Raw genomic sequence first — 16216 nt, 5'->3', positions numbered from 1 at the left:
ACCCATATAGTAATGAATGTCGCTCTGTGTCCCGTGATGCAACGATAAAGAAATAAGCAGATTGTCATTCTGACAACTCGGCTGAATGTAATGTTAAATTTATTTGGGGTTTAGGGACGGACGCGGACTCTTATCATTGGCGCAGTTTACAATTTGTTTGCTACATGTATCCCATTACAAGCTGCTGCCTTTATCCATGTTTTGTCTTGCGCAGTTTTTCCCTTTTTATATAGGAGTGACATCATTCCTACACCGGCGAGAAAAGCCATCCTTTAGGGGCAGTTCACACCAAAATGCAGTTTAACTTTTTTCCTGCATCAAAAAATAAAAATGCATTGAAAGTAGGTTATATGGTTTCCAATGGCACAGTCCACACCAGTGTGGTCAATTCCAGCTCAAGAACAAAAAACCCATGCTGCATTATTTCTGCACTGGACCATGGTACAAATCACATCAAAATTGCGCTAACCCCTGTAGAATTCATGGTGGGGGGGGGGGGGGGGAAGCCTCTAAGTGCATCGAAAACACTGGAATGCAGTAAACACGCATGCAGAAACTCATCCAGAACGGATCTTGAATGCGATTTGTGGTGTGAACCAGCTGCTGATTGCAATTCGTATATACACACACACAAAGCCATTTCCAATTGAAGTGGTTTACCAGGATTATGGCGGAAGATGAGCGTTATTTTTTTCTTTATAGCTTGTTCTCATGAGAGCGGTCCAAGCACCTCATGAGCCACTGGAACTTTCAGATGTTAACATATCCCTCTGTACCAGCAGTTATCAGTTTAACTTGAGGTTCTCCCCCCCCCAGGAGTGGGGAGAATTACCAAACACCTTTGAGACCACTTAACATTTCACCATGTGAGAAATTCTCCAAATTAGCATATTAAAATATATTCAAATTTGACCTATACAACAATTTAATAACAAAAATGTTTTCAACACCAAACGTTCATATTAAACGGCATTTTATTGATGACAAATGCAAAGTGCTGAACTTTTTCTACAAGTCACTTTAAGATTTCTTGGCTGCTGCCTTGGCCTTTGACGCCTTGGCTTTGGAAGCTGCTGCCTTGGCTGCTGCCACGGGGGTAGGTACCGCCTTCTTTGCTGGTGCCGCTGCAGGTGTCGCCTTCTTTGCCGCTACTGCCTCTCGCTTTGCTTGTTTTGTCTTAATCTGTAAAGAAAAAGAAAAATTAGGATAGACCAGGATAAAAATTTACTATGAACCTAATCCAGATCACAACTTCTTACCCAATGTGCAACTGACAAATTTTTTTATAGCCCCGATATTTCTAGAAAATCTATTGAAAGATGACGGTTCTAACCCACACCAAGTATAAAACTTTATACTCAGTCCAGTGATATCGCGTCCTGAAGCAGCTTGCTGCAAACGTTAACGAGTGGCTGGCTTCCAGGTATCGATTCTCCAGCCTCTATTGGTCGATATAAAGGTCACGCCCACACATGGGAGTTGTGTCAGCATCGGCATTGCTGAAGTTCTACAGCAGGGATATGCAATTAGCGGACCTCCAGCTGTTGCAGAACAGCAACTCCCACGAGGCATAGCAAGATTCTGACAGCCACAAGCATGACACCCAGAGGCATGATGGGACTTGTAGTTTTGCAACAGCTGGAGGTCCGCTAATTGCATATCCTTGTTCTACAATGAGTTTGAGTTTATGACAGTTTTAGGAGATCTATCAAACTCTTGTATAAATGGTTGCCCCCGCCTGGCAGCAGTCATGTACACTAGATTAGTGTACATTTACAGCACGCATTGTGCTGTGGCTCCTGCGCACATGCTCAATAGACATTGCAGCCAGCCACTCAAGTGGCTAAACAGTTGGAACCCAGAAAGAGGACCAGTGCCCTGGAACTGCAAGATCAGTGACAGCACAGGAAGGCATATTATGACAGGTGTCAATAAGCCAATATGCAGTACATACTAGCAAAATATGCATAAACCATGTGGGGGGCTTATTTAGCAAAATAATATATTACCAAATTTAAGAGTTTTTAAATTGCAAAAAATTAGACCCAAAAAAAACAGCACTAGGTGCAATATAAAAAAATCCAGGCAACATGTGAAGACAAAAAGGTGGTGCACTAAAATTGCTTATGATGGGCCAGAAGCGTGATGCTTATTATCCAATGAACTAGCAAAACTAGTGTTAGGAGCCAAAACATTTTATAGACAGTTCTGCAGTATATTTAGCCTTTTAAAGTAATTTGGGGGAAATGATCAGGTCGCTTAATTTTGGAATCATGTGTACAAAACACTTAAAGGATCCAAGGCAATTCAATGTAGCTCAGAACTTCCACTGATATCACAGAGATTCAGAAACACGGACCAGAAGTGGAACTCATCATAGCTGCAGCCAACAATCCATCAGTGCCCAACTAAGCCCCCCAAGCCCCAGGGGAACCGCTGGATACACACAATACACAGGTGAACCGTCATCTGCTGAAAGATTAGTAATTCTATCCTGTGGGCCAACATGAACTAGGGTGTTACAAGTGGAGCTTGCGACGTTACATTGCGAGGATAGATACAGCTACTAAATTGTTTTAGTTAGGGGGGTGCAGATACCTATATACAGGTATTTGCACCCACTTCTGGGCATAGACCCCAGGGTTATGCCACTCCCCAGCTGTCTTCGGGGAAACACCCCAGACAGCAGGGACCAGTGAGGATGCGCAGTGTGAACTCGTGCATGCACAGTAGGGAACCAAAGCCGCAACACTCCACTTCCTGATTCCCTCACTGAGGATGTCGGTGGGGGGGCAACCAAGAGCCGAACGATTGATCGGCTTCAGCTGCTGACATTGTGGGCCCCCTGGACCGCTAAGTGTCCATTAATTAAGAGTCAGCAGCTGCAGTATTAGTTGCTAGCTTTTATTTTTCTTTAGGTGGACCTCCGCTTTAAAGCAGTTACACCCACAAATTGAACTTCCGCTTTTCGGAACCCTACCCGGTGTCACATTTGGCACCTTTCAGGGGGAGGGGGGGAAGCAGATACCTGTGTAATACAGACATTTGCTCCCATTTCTGAGCATAGATCATCGCAGTGACCAACACCACCGTCTGGCACCTACTTTGTTTCCCCGTCTTCTGGGAGAGACAGGTCCTAGAAGACAGCAGGGACCAGTGCGACTCACGCAGTGGGGAACCAGGAAGTGAAGCCTTCACTTCCCGTGTACCTTACAAAAGATGGCGGTGCCTCCACCCGAGATGGGCTTCGGACATTGTGGGCGCCCTGGACAGGCAAGTGTCCCAATATTAAAAATCAGCCGCTACAGGATTTGTAGCTGCAGACTTAAAAAATTTGGTGGCAGATGCCATTTCAAGCGCACACATTTTAGCAGACCTTCCCCAGTACTCACATTCTCTTGCTGACGCAGGATGGCGTTGCGTTTGGCAGTCTTTGCATATGGATTCAGCCTCATCATGATTCTCAAGTTCTTCAGTGGGTTCTTCTTGAGTTCTCTGCGCTTCACCTTCTTACTGAAAATTTTAAACAAAAAACACACATTTAATATTTTCAGTAACTAAAACTTTATGGAGTAATAACAAAAAAAAGCTATTTGTTTAGGATCAGACCTTCAATTAAAGTCACAGAGTTTCATAAACACGGACCATGAAGTGTAATTCATCATTAAGAGCGGGTATCAAACAGCTTTATAACAGACAAAAAAAAAAAAAAAGATGGAACCCAAAACTTACATTGGAGCACGCAGGGCCTTCTGGATCTCCGGACTCTTCAAGATTCGGCTCAGATCTGTGTTTGTCATTTTGTGCATGGGGAGGCTGTTGAAAGAATATTACATACAGAGGTCAGAACTAGAGAAACTCAATGTAAAAAAATCTTGCAAGTATTTAGGGCAATTGACTGTAGCTCAGAACTTCCACAAATATCACAGAGATTCAAAAACACGGACCAGAAGTGAAACTCATCATGTCTACAGCTCAAAAGCAAACAATAGAAATTTGGCAATAAATGGCAAGTAATGCTACACTTAGCTGGCACCCCCTTGCTTGTCTCCTTACTAATCAGATTTTACTTTCAGCTATTGCTATACTACTGGACTTAAATTACCCCCCCCCCCCCCCCAGGATTTACCATGTACTCATATTACAGTTGTATCACACTGCTAAAAGCTACCTTGCTCCATTCTTGTGTTTATTAACCACTTTAAAGCGGAGTTCCACCAAAAAAAATAAACTTCCACCCCCCGGTGTCATTTGGCATTTTTCAGGGCGGAGGAGGGAGCAGATACCCGTGTAATACAGGTATTTTCACCCACTTCCAGGCATAGATAGCCACATTATCTGTGGGTATCTACGCCACATCCAGTGCCTCCTCTGTCTTCTGGGAGACACAGATCCCAGAAGACAGCAGGGATCATTCAGATCGTGCAGCGCTACTCGCAGTAGGGAACCAGGAAGTTAAGCCGATGCAGCTTCACTTCCTGATTCCCTTACCAAAGATGGTGGCGGCGGCGGCAGCACCCGAGAGATTGACTTTGGGTGCAGACATTGCGGGTGCCCTGGACAGGCAAGTGTCCCAATACTAATAGTCAGCAGCTGTTGTATTTCCAGTAATGGAACTTCCACTCTTTCCCCGTGTAGCCCTTGTCACAGTAAAGGCTTCATTCACACCTGGGATAAAAGGTCACTTAAGTCGCAGCCCATTCTTTTTAATGGCACACATTCAAATTGGTGCGGCAAAGTCTCAGCAAATTAGAAATGGTGCCTGCACTACTTTGATCAGACTTCACATTCTTTAGACCAAAAGTCACTAGAAGTCGTGTGACTGGAGACACTATTGTAATCTGAATAAGTGGGCATAGGGATAAAGCCACTGAAAGCCTTTAAAAAGCCATGCTATAAAACATTCAAGGCGAACCTTAGCACCCCATATGTTTTGGAACTACACCCCCCCCCCCCCCATGATGCTCATGTACTCTGCAGTGTAGTTTAGCATCATGGGAAATTTTGTTTGGTGTGTATTCATACATACTTGTAGTTTGCCTTTAGGGTGGCTGGTTTGCGCCATGTGCCGTAAAGAGCGTCCAGTTTGCGGAAGGCGCTCTCCGTCCAGATGCAGAACCGTCCAACGTGACCACCGGGAGCCAGCCTTAACAGATTCAGTTTGTTTACATTAAGGAGTGCAATTCCTGAAAATGGCAAAGCCGATATGGAAGTTAAATTAAAGTCTGAATTCCACAAATATATAAAATTTAGGAAAAAATTACTAAAGCTGGAGATTATGGCTTCTGTTTTAACTGACCGTACCTGGGATGTTCCTGAAGGCTTTAATGATGCCATTATCTTCATTGTAGATAACACAAGGTCCTTTGCGCTGGATGCGACGGCGGTTCCTCATCTTACCCTTACCAGCACGCATACGTTGGGAAGCATAGACCTGAACAAAAAGAATGGCTAGTTTAGGAAAGACTGCATCACTGGCTACAGGGGCTCTTGCCGAACCAAATTGACATAAAAAATAAATGACCATAACACCAGGTTAAAGAAACCAAGAAAAAGTAAACTTAAATGCTGAATAGCCATATACCACCGTGTCACCCACACCATCTATGCTGCTCCTTTTTCTGTTAAGGGAACCCAAGGCTCTGCCTTGGGCACCCTCCAAAACCACCTATATGTCGACACCCAGATCTCTCCACCTCGATCTCACAGACCACAAACTCACTGAATGACATATCGATATGGATGTCCCAGTGGACCAACACATCTTTATTGGTCTTGCGTAATATTCTACTTCTCCAAGATATTGCATTTTGGGGTGTCCCTAGCTGCAAGCCATCAAAAATAAAGAAATGCCTGAAATATACTCTGCAACGCATCTATATGAAATGGATTTAAATTACTAAAATTAACTTTTTGATATTCAAATTTTATGAGATGCACCTGTATTGTGAATTTTTTTTTTAGTTTATGTGTCACAGTCCTTGCGTGCAAATACAAATACACATGTTGGATGCACACAGCATTCAACCCACACATGTTCGTCAAGTGCAGCACCCAATTTTATTCTTGCCTAGGACATTAAAAAAAAAAAAAACCCACACCTTCAGGCAACAGCTACAGACAAAGGCAGTGCACTAAAAATTATGCTTATGATGGGCCAGGAGTGCAATGCTCATTAGGGATTGACCAGTATTGTTTTGTGCCGATAAGATTTCTCAGCCACCTCTCAGGCTGATCTACTGCACATTTAAATTTTTACACTATTTTTTTTTTATAACCGTTATTGCTGTCACAAGGAATGTAAACATCCATTGTGACAGGTGCTCTTTATGGAGGGATCTGGGGGTCTACAAGACCTCAAACTTCAAGATCTGCGTTTTTAAATTCTAAACTCTTTCCATTTTTTTTTTAAACTGGTGTCTGAGATGCCAGTAATCCAGGAAGTGATGTCATGACATAGCTTCCGGGTTAGTAGATCCGAGACCCGAAGCATGCGCTTTGTTCAGGGTCTTTGGCCAGCTGGCTGCGCGGGCCTTCCAGTGGGATGGTAGAGCGGCGAAAGGATGTCCCCCTCCGCTGCTGTTAACAGCTGAGCTGCATTGGTTATTACAATAAAGCCGACTATCCACCAAAAAACCCCACACTTAAAGGATCCAAGGCAATTCAATGTAGCTCAGAACTTCCACTGATATCACAGAGGTTCAGAAACACGGACCAGAAGTGGAACTCATCATAGCTGCAGCCAACAATCCATCAGTGCCCAACGAAGCCCCTTTGAAACCATAATCCTTTTACCTTCTTGATGTCATTCCACGCTTTGAGCTTCTTCAGCAGCAGAACGGCCTCCTTTGTCTTCTTGTAACTTTCAACTTTATCTTCAACCACCAATGGAACTTCTGGGATCTCCTCAATGCGGTGACCTAAAATAAAATGTGGAACACAGAATTAAACTCAAAGAACCTCATTATGAATTTTATAAACCCTACAATCCTAAAAGAAAAGCACTTTCCACGCACGCGACGGGTAACGCGCCTCCGTTGCAATTGGCCGAAGTCAGGATACCTGAAATTAACTCCAGAACGACATGGCGCCGTGTACCGCAGCAGGGGGGGGCTGCGATCCCAGGTGAGCATTACATAATGAGCTAGTATGCCAAGCATATTAGCTCATGATTTTGTCTTGCAGGTTCGTTTTTTAAAGTGGGTTTACACACACTTTAAGGGGATATACTTTAATACTCACTCCTGCCGGCTGTCCCCCCCCCAATGGAACTGGTCCTCAGTTTGCAGATCTGTCGTCATGTACAATGTAAGGGCCAGCAGGTCTACACTGTATGGGAGGTGCCAAGGGTCCACCTATATACCAGTGCACTAGATAGTGGAAAGAAGCACCACTTGCCAAGGGATTAAGGGGAAAGTACCACCCTGTTACCCTCCAAGCCAGGAGTCTCCAAACTATCAAAAACAGAAAATGTATTGCCCTTCAAACTTTATGGGGGCTGGCCAGTGGAGTAGAAAATGCCTGGTATTGGTTGAATAAAAAAAAAAAATCATTGGTGTCCAAAGAGTGCCCCAGAATTGGTGCCAGTGGGAGAATTAGTTATCCCATCTTTTATCCTTAAAGGCCAGATAAAGGCAAGCGGAAGGGCCACGCCTGGCATTAGTTTGGAGACAGCAAGGGCTAAATTTTTCTCCCCCCAGAGTTGGAATTTAATATGGTCGTAAAGGCTGAAAGTTAATATACCTTTAAGAATTCTCCCCCCCCCCCGCCAGCTATGTGTATGGGAGCAGCAGCTCTCCCATTGGCCAAAACAGCAGCAAAAGTCATTGTCTCCCACTGCTGTATATCACAGCCAGTGAGTGAGGAGGGAGCAGGGAGCAGATGGCCAGTGTTGTGCCAAAAAAAAAAAAAAAAAAATAAAAACTCGCCAAAAATAACCATCCACGTCACTTTCGGCAACTCAAACAGCAATAATTGGAGATTTCCGAATTGGCTGCTTTCACAGAACACCGGCAGCATCTACACTACTGTACCAAGGCTATTGGGATTTGTAGTTTTCCCAGAACACCGACATGGGTCAGGGAGCCCTGCACACGCTTTTATTGCGACAGCTAGATCCTTTGTTAACTGTCAAAGCAGAGGGAGCAGTCCTTTTCTAACATTACTCATTCAGGGTGCAACATGTTAAGAAAAGGGAAACTTATCCTTTAACTATCCTAAGGACATGTGAAGGTTGTCTGAATTGTGCCAGCAGGCTCCTGGCTATATGCTGGGAGTAGTCTGAATTATACAGGACCACATGCTTTGGACATACTACATATGTGTTATACATAGAGACTCATCAGAACTTCCACAGAAATCACAGAATTCATAAACACGGACCAGAAGTGGAAATCATCATATGGAGCCACATAGAAAAAAAACACCTGAAATGAGAACTGTCACTAGTATCCAATTACCTTTAGACATGATGAGTGCAGGCAGGGCAGAAGCAGCCAGTGCAGAGCAGACAGCATATCGCTTCTGGGTTACATTGACTCTACGGTGCCAGCGTCTCCAGATCTTTGTTGGGGCAAACATACGTCCTCCTCGGCACATCTAAAGAGCTTTATATTAAGGAACACAATATGTAACATCAATAGAAAAAAAAAATACTTTCCCAAAATTTAAGTTATCTTGCTCAGAAATAAAGTTTACATCAGCCGTCCTACACCGACATTTTGACAGCAGGCAACTGTCGCCAAGTGAGGAGTAAGACGCAAATTACAACATCATAGCAAGCCGCAAATTCTGCACATTTTTTTTTATAGAAAGGATACGTTTCCAAACGCACCCTGACCAGAACGGTGCGTTCCACCGCCGCGGACACGGGGAATACGGGCAACAGCCCTTCCGGTACCCCATGATTCAGCACTGGTCTGGTGACCTGGAAATGAAAAAAAATAAATAAATTAAATTAACTCAAGTAAAATATTTATTGCATATCAACTTCTATCTGTCTGAAAAGTTTTCATCAGAACTTCTTGGCAATCATTAGTTTCAGAAACACGGACCAATGAAGTGAAGCTCATCATGTGTAAAAAAAACATTTCCGCAAGAAAGTTTAAATACAGATCAATAGGCACCTGCCAATCTGAATTACAAGCTACCTGGTCAGACTACCACACTCTGAAAAGCGATGTGATAACTACTTTTCAGACTTTGGTTGACAGCCGGCTTGGAGGTGCCAAGCAATCGATACTCTCCTCTCCTTGCGATTGGTTTGCGCAAAATTTATAGTGTTTACAAAATAGATAGTTTTATTGCATTTTTATTTTTTACTACTAATGGCGGCGATCAGCGATTTTTCTCGTGACTGCGACATTATGGCGGACACTTAATTTTGACACATTTTCGGGACCATTGTCATTTTCACAGCAAAAAATGCATTGTTTATTGTGAAAATGACAGTTGCAGTTTGGGAGTTAACCACAAGGGGGCGCTGAAGGGGTCATGTGTGACCTGAAGTGTGTTTACAACTTTAGGGGGGGTGGCATCATCGATTGTGTCCCCCTATAAAAGGGAACACACGATCGATGACGGCGCCACAGTGAAGAATGGGGAAGCTGTGTTTACACATAGCTCTCCCCGTTCTTCAGCTCCGGGGACCGATTGCGGGACGCCAGCGGCGATCTGGACCGTGGTCACGGAGCTTCGGATATGTATATCGTCGTGCAGCAGTCCTTAAGTGGTTAAATGTGCAAGCAAAGCACCGCTTTAGGAGCGGCGAATACACCGGCCCTAATGCACTGCAAAGAAGCCGCTGGCAGGACTTTTTCTGAAGCCCTCCCAGCACAGCGCCCCAGTGTGAAAGCACTCAGGCTTTCACACAGGAGCGGCTCTTTCAGGGCACCATTTTTAACCTGCAAAGTGACTCAGTGTGAAAGGGGTCCAAGTGTAATTGCTGTCTCCTTCCACTGCTACAAGCATGAACCCCTTCTGTTTAGTCTTCCCGACACCAAGAAAAATGCTGACATGAGAAGGCAAAGCCTGTAATTGACAGCCTCGGCTCTGTTCCTGTGTGTCCCTTCCCTCCAATCAGCTCTCAGAGCCGTCCTCACGGACGCAACACCAGTTCTCTGCCCCCCTGCACTTCAGAGCTGAGCGATTCTGTGTAAATTCTGCACTTTAAATGGATGTAGGGGAAAGAATGCTATAAGATCGGTGTCATTAACCCTGTCCTCAGGGCCCACCAACAGGCCAGGTTTTATGCATCAACTTGGGGAGATGCAGACTAGAATAGTGCAATCACTGAGCAGCAAATGATATCACCTGTGATGCATTTCAGTTATCTTGCAAACCTGGCCCGTTAGTGGGCCCTGAGAACAGGGTTGATGACCCCTGCTATAAACTGGTACAACTTATGTTGCAGGATTTGATTCTTCTGTGTATTACCTGAGGTCAGCCACCTACTGGCTTACAACCACTTTCTATACAAGAGCAAAAACTGATTTCATTTAAAATCTACAACCCCAACCCCCCTCAGAATACATACCAGCAAGCTTGCTCACTGAAAACGGCTGCCTGCTGTTCTTGCGCAGGTTGGTGTGCACAAAGTTGACTATATCTGGGCGTATAGGAGCCTTGAACACTGCGGGCATAGTCACATTTTTGCCTGACGTTTCCCCCTTTTCGGAGTACACCGTGATCAAAGGACGAGCGCAGGCCTGTGGGGGAGGGGGAATAAAACAAGTGGTCATATACATGTTCATTACAAAGACGCACTTCACATTGAGAGAACACACACAATGCTCAGACTCGATTATCGTCAGCCCTCAGTATCAGCATAATGACAGTAGGCAACCGTCACTGAATACCAGGTAAGGCGCAAATTACACCATCATTGCATTGGAGGAGAGAAAACTATGGATGTAGCAGGGGGGTCTCAAACTGGTGCCCCTCCAGGTTGTAAAACTACAAGTCCCATGAGGCATTGCAAGACTAACAGTAACAAGCATGACTCCCAGAGGCATGATGGGACTTGTAGTTTCACAACAGCTGGAGGGCCACCAGTTTGAGACCCCTAAATAGAGAATTCAGTTTTCACTGCAGAGCAATTCTCAGTGATACATTGTATCCTTATAAAGACTTTGTGTCACTCATTCCTGGGAGCCAATCAGCTGCTAAGGATGTGTATGGGTGGTGTGTGCTTGCCCTATAGGTGGAGTTCTCTAGGATTTCATGACAACAAAGGATGATTTATACAAAAATGTCAGATTGTGACATGCAAGTTACATTGTTGCATGTATAGCTCCCTCACTTCCTGTATGGGGACTCGTGTGTACACAGCAGTCATAAGAAAAGCCTTGTTTGGGGAGGTGCCAGAAGGGGGGTGGGGTTTCCTGTACGCGTCATCATGGGGATTATTAAAGCCTAAGGCTGCATTCACACCTAGGCGTATTGCAGAGTTTTTACCGCAACAAATTGTGGCGTCTTCCCTGCGATTTGCCGCGACAAAACGCATCGTTTTCCCCCACAGTTTTGTACAGGTCATTGGCATCAATGTAAAATGCCCAAGCCGCCCGATTCACGCGTCAAAAAAGGGTCCGGGACTTGTTTGAAAATCAGGCGTTGGAGATGTGAGCCATCTCCATAGACAATAATGTTATTTTTCCCCTCTAGCGTCTGAGCGCCGCGCTTCAGGCGACAAAACGATCAGGCGTGAATGCAGCCTAAACGGGGTCACTCCGCTTATTTACCGCTTTGATGAGAACCACCTCCCACTTTCGATCAGATCTGAGCAAAGTTTCCCGCCCCCCTCAACACTGGTCCCAGAAAACTGCAGAAACATTCAGGAAGTGCAGCAAGGCTCATGCATGTGCAGTGGGGGTTTTGCCTTGCGGCTTCACTGCCCGTTTTTACTGCGCATGCACGAGTAGCGCAGTGCTTTGTGAATGGCCGGTTGACTTCTGGAACACAGATCTCAGAAGTTGGCGGGCCCCATTACCAAGGAAAACGAGAGAGGAAGAGAAAGAGCTCCGCGGAATAGAAGTGGCAGATTAGGACGACTGCCTAGAAACAGCCGTTTGCGGTAAGTAAAAAAATTCTCCTCAAACGTTTAATAGATTTTAAGGAGACTGTTGGTGTACTTTTTTTAGGATGGACACCCACTTTAATATCCATAAGCGTCGCTTAATTTTTAAGTGAAGTTAGTTGCCATTCTATGAGAGTGTGCAATTTTAAAGCATGAAATGTTGGGCATCTTTTTACCCCACCCCACAAAATTAACTAAAACCTGCTCAGTTGTTACCCCGGAGGAGCAGGAGGGACACCCCCCCCCCTCCGCTCTTACCGGGCCTGCCGACCCACAGAACACCCGATCCACGACACCTCCGGCGCCTAGAGAGATTGAGTCGAAGCCGTGAACAGCTTGGATCCAGTCTCTTCAACGTAAACACAAAAGCAATGTCACTGCCGGGTTACTCGGCCGACAATGGCGCCGGATTTAAAAAAACAAAAACACAGTATTCAGAATCGCCATTTTCGGTGATCTGAATACTTTGAAGTGCAAAGGAAGGATTGGAGGTCTTTTAGAACCCCGATCCCTCCATAAAGAGTACCTGTCGCCACCTATTACTGTCATCAGGGAGGTTTACATTCCTTGTAATGCGATGCAAAGTTTTACATATTTTTTTTTTAAAGACAGCTATATTATAAAAAGAAAAAACATTTTAAAACTCATACGGAAGTCGCACCCGCATATGTAAACAGTGATCAAATCACACGTGAGGTATCGCAGCAATAGTCCGAGCGAGAGGAATAATTCTAGCACTAGACATCCGCTGTAAGGCTGCACTCACACCTGAACACGGCGTATTTACCGCGGTTTTCCCTGGAGGGGTGATTACACATTGTCGGGTATGGCCGAACGCCAAAGACGCCTGGAAAAAAAGGGTCAGGGACTTGTTTTGAGCTTCAGGAGTGGAGATGTGAACCATCTTCATAGCCGACAATGTTAAATCACCCCTCCAGCATATTTCAGGCTGCAATAGCGTCACGATACAGGCGACAAAACGCCTAGGTGTGAATGGAGCCCAACTCTAACCTGGTAACCGAAAAAAAAAAAAAACTTTGCCTATGGAGATTTTTCAGTACCGCAGTTTGTCGCCATTCCGAGTGTGCGCAATTATAAAGCGCGACATGTTTGGCATCCATTTACTCAGCGTAACATCTTTTACATTATACAAAAAAAAAGGGCTACTTTACTTTTTAAATTCATGAAAGCTAATGTAAACAGAGCATGCGGGCTACAAGAAAATGGCCGCCAATACATGTAAACAGCGCTGAGCACCGCCAAAAAGGCGACCATGAGTGAAGAAAAACAGCACATAATGGCAGTGAACACCTGGGACCACCCAAGTCTGCCCCCCAGATAGCACACCCACCGCACAGCCCCCAGCCCTATTTGGACCCCCGATTCGCAGCCAGTCTAGCTACCCAGAGCCTAGGGAGGAGGGGAGGAAGGAAAGGTAGAACCCTAGAACTACTGCTACTTACCCATCCTGCGACGACCGGCTGAAGGCATCCTAGACAGACCCAATGTCCGCGTGGTTACGGCATGGCTGTCAGCCCGGCACACGGACATAGAGCCGGTCATATTTGTGCCCTGGAGCATACAGCTCACCGGCCACTCCCAGAGAAACGGGGAATGTCATGGACTGCCCAGCGCATAGCTAAAAGGCCGGCACACGCTCGATGGCCGAACATGGGGGGGGGGGGGGGACTACAAGGATCGAGGATCCAGCCTGTCACCCAGTCAGCAGTTGATAGTAGATCTCAGGATCAAAAAACATAGAAATAAAAACAATCCCCAGGCCACATGGGCCCACAGGGAGCAAGGTCATTCTCGTGTGCCAGGCAAAAAAGAAACTGAGCTGCAAGATGCAGGGAGAGGGATGTACCCAGGGGGACCGCCCCCTTGGGCGGTGCTGTGTTTTAACACTTCTGCCTAGCCAATCTCCTAACAGTAGAATACCCATACCCGCCCCCCCCCCCTCAAAAAAAGGACTGTGCAAATACTATGCGACATACATTGCAACAACCACCATTTTATTCTCTAGGGTCTCTGCAAAAAAAAAAAAAAAAAAAAATGATATATACATGGCTTCAGTTTTCCCCAGTGTGCCTGTGTCCCGACGACATACAGGGGGATCTCTCCTAAACCGCGCAGGTTTAGAAGTTATCCAGGAAAGCCTTATTATAGATTTACATGTAGATTAAAGTGGTTGTAAAAGGTATCTAACCACTTTAGTTCCACTTTATCAGACATCACGGCGTGCATGCTCGGGGGAGAGAAGCAACAGCATGGAGTATGTACGCATCCTCAGAGAGAAGATGCATGGAGTATGAGTGGCACAAGTCTGTCAGCTAGGCCAAGCATGGAGCAAGAGTGGTGTCAGCCTATAAAGACTGCATGGAGTATGAAAGTGTTCCCAGCCAGCATAAAGTTTGAGTCTCTGCATCAGCTAAGTCAGCATGGAGTGTGGTCACAGCCAGTGCGTGGGCTAAAGCAGGAGTATAAATGTGTCCCCCCCAGCCAGCACAGAACACTGCATGGAGTATAAATGTGTCCCCCCCCAGCCAGCACACTGCATGGAGTATGAATGTGTCCCCCCCAGCCAGCACACTGCATGGAGTATGAATGTGTCCCCCCCAGCCAGCACACTGCATGGAGTAGGAATGTGTCCCCCCCAGCCAGCACACTGCATGGAGTATGAATGTGTCCCCCCCAGCCAGCACACTGCATGGAGTATGAATGTGTCCCCCCCAGCCAGCACACTGCATGGAGTATGAATGTGTCCCCCCCAGCCAGCACACTGCATGGAGTATGAATGTGTCCCCCCAAGCCAGCACACTGCATGGAGTATGAATGTGTCCCCCCAAGCCAGCACACTGCATGGAGTATGAATGTGTCCCCCCAAGCCAGCACACTGCATGGAGTATGAATGTGTCCCCCCAAGCCAGCACACTGCATGGAGTATGAATGTGTCCCCCCAAGCCAGCACACTGCATGGAGTATGAATGTGTCCCCCCAAGCCAGCACACTGCATGGAGTATGAATGTGTCCCCCCCAGCCAGCACACTGCATGGAGTATGAATGTGTCCCCCCAGCCAGCACACTGCATGGAGTATGAATGTGTCCCCCCAGCCAGCACACTGCATGGAGTATGAATGTGTCCCCCCAGCCAGCACACTGCATGGAGTATGAATGTGTCCCCCCAGCCAGCACACTGCATGGAGTATGAATGTGTCCCCCAGCCAGCACAGAAGACTGCATGGAGTATGAATGTGTCCCCAGCCAGCACACTGCATGGAGTATGAATGCATCCTCAGGCAGTGCTTAGGGAGAAGTTGCATGGAGTATGAGTGGCAAAAGTCAGCCAGCATAGAGTACAAGTGTCCCCAGCCAGCACAGAAGACTGCTCGGAGGATGAGTCTGGTGGCAGCCAACAGAAGGCAGCATGGAGTGTGCAGGTGGTTCCCAGCCAGTGTATTAATCTGCATGGAGTGCGATTGCGGCCACAGCCATTGCATGGAGTGTGAGTGCGGCCCCAGCCATTGCATGGAGTGCGGCCCCAGCCATTGCATGGAGTGAGTGTGCGGCCCCAGCCATTGCATGGAGTGTGAGTGCGGCCTCAGCCATTGCATGGAGTGTGAGTGCGGCCTATGTCTACGGGGTGAGGGAGTATGACATTAGTCTCAGTCTATGGTGTAGTAGGGAGAAGTCCCGCTGTCTTTCTATGGAGGGGGAGGGTAACGCCTCATGGCAGACCGCCGGGCCCGCTCTCCAGTCACACGCGGCACCTCCGGCCTGGTCCTCCCCGCTCAGCAACGGGCGACATCCGAGGACCGGACTCAGAAAGTTCCCCTCACCTCCTCCCCGGTAGCCCCCAATCTCCACCCTCCCGGTACACGGGACCCCGGTCGGTTTCCTCACCATGCTGACGGCCGGGCTCAAAGGCTGCTACTCGATGGCGGCCACAGAGAGAAAAGGGAGGAGTCTAGGCAACGCGGCTCTATATGCCCCTCCGCCTCCGAAAAGGTTCCGCGCCTGCGCAGTGCGCACCGACACCGAGAGCCCTTCTACGCCGCTCATTACCGGACGATGAATACCGACGGCGTCCCCCCTTGTCACCCCCCACCGGGATTTGTAATTAAAGGGCTAAAATATATCGCC

General features: G+C 46.7%; 1 protein-coding gene and 8 non-coding genes across 9 annotated transcripts; all 9 read right to left on the bottom strand.

Moving 5' to 3' along the window:
• Positions 1 to 956: 956 nt before the first annotated feature.
• RPL4 (ribosomal protein L4) lies at positions 957 to 16083 on the bottom strand. The gene is made up of 10 exons (XM_040342256.1): positions 15977 to 16083; positions 10535 to 10706; positions 8820 to 8926; positions 8460 to 8598; positions 6796 to 6920; positions 5305 to 5434; positions 5030 to 5186; positions 3733 to 3816; positions 3393 to 3513; positions 957 to 1182 (listed from the first exon to the last, which is right to left on the bottom strand). The coding sequence occupies exons 1-10, from the start codon at positions 15977 to 15979 to the stop codon at positions 1021 to 1023; spliced, it is 1200 nt and encodes a 399-aa protein (XP_040198190.1). The 5' UTR covers positions 15980 to 16083; the 3' UTR covers positions 957 to 1020.
• On the bottom strand, positions 2314 to 2383 carry LOC120934143. Its single transcript, XR_005748293.1, has one exon. It is a non-coding gene; the product is annotated as a small nucleolar RNA SNORD18 (small nucleolar RNA).
• Positions 3600 to 3670, bottom strand: LOC120934147. Its single transcript, XR_005748297.1, has one exon. It is a non-coding gene; the product is annotated as a small nucleolar RNA SNORD18 (small nucleolar RNA).
• Positions 3902 to 3971, bottom strand: LOC120934145. The gene has a single exon (XR_005748295.1). It is a non-coding gene; the product is annotated as a small nucleolar RNA SNORD18 (small nucleolar RNA).
• LOC120934142 lies at positions 6670 to 6739 on the bottom strand. The gene has a single exon (XR_005748292.1). It is a non-coding gene; the product is annotated as a small nucleolar RNA SNORD18 (small nucleolar RNA).
• Positions 8338 to 8406, bottom strand: LOC120934144. Its single transcript, XR_005748294.1, has one exon. It is a non-coding gene; the product is annotated as a small nucleolar RNA SNORD18 (small nucleolar RNA).
• LOC120934181 lies at positions 8678 to 8779 on the bottom strand. The gene has a single exon (XR_005748327.1). It is a non-coding gene; the product is annotated as a small nucleolar RNA SNORD16 (small nucleolar RNA).
• On the bottom strand, positions 9010 to 9079 carry LOC120934146. Its single transcript, XR_005748296.1, has one exon. It is a non-coding gene; the product is annotated as a small nucleolar RNA SNORD18 (small nucleolar RNA).
• LOC120934179 lies at positions 10789 to 10887 on the bottom strand. The gene has a single exon (XR_005748326.1). It is a non-coding gene; the product is annotated as a small nucleolar RNA SNORD16 (small nucleolar RNA).
• Positions 16084 to 16216: the final 133 nt, after the last annotated feature.

The sequence above is a fragment of the Rana temporaria genome, chromosome 3 (assembly GCF_905171775.1).
Source record: "Rana temporaria chromosome 3, aRanTem1.1, whole genome shotgun sequence".
Lineage (NCBI taxonomy): Eukaryota > Metazoa > Chordata > Amphibia > Anura > Ranidae > Rana > Rana temporaria.
The sequence above is the reverse complement of the archived record's forward strand: the minus strand, read 5'-3'. Positions and strand labels throughout refer to the sequence as shown.

What these genes read in the sequence shown, in the direction of transcription:
- RPL4 (XM_040342256.1), bottom strand. An exon ending in TTCAGTGAGCAAGCTTGCTG is followed by an intron (nt 8,927 to 10,534) that starts GTATGTATTCTG and finishes TTTCATTTCCAG; the next exon opens with GTCACCAGACCAGTGCTGAA. An exon ending in ACCCTAAAGGCAAACTACAA is followed by an intron (nt 3,817 to 5,029) that starts GTATGTATGAAT and finishes TTCTTTCAACAG; the next exon opens with CCTCCCCATGCACAAAATGA.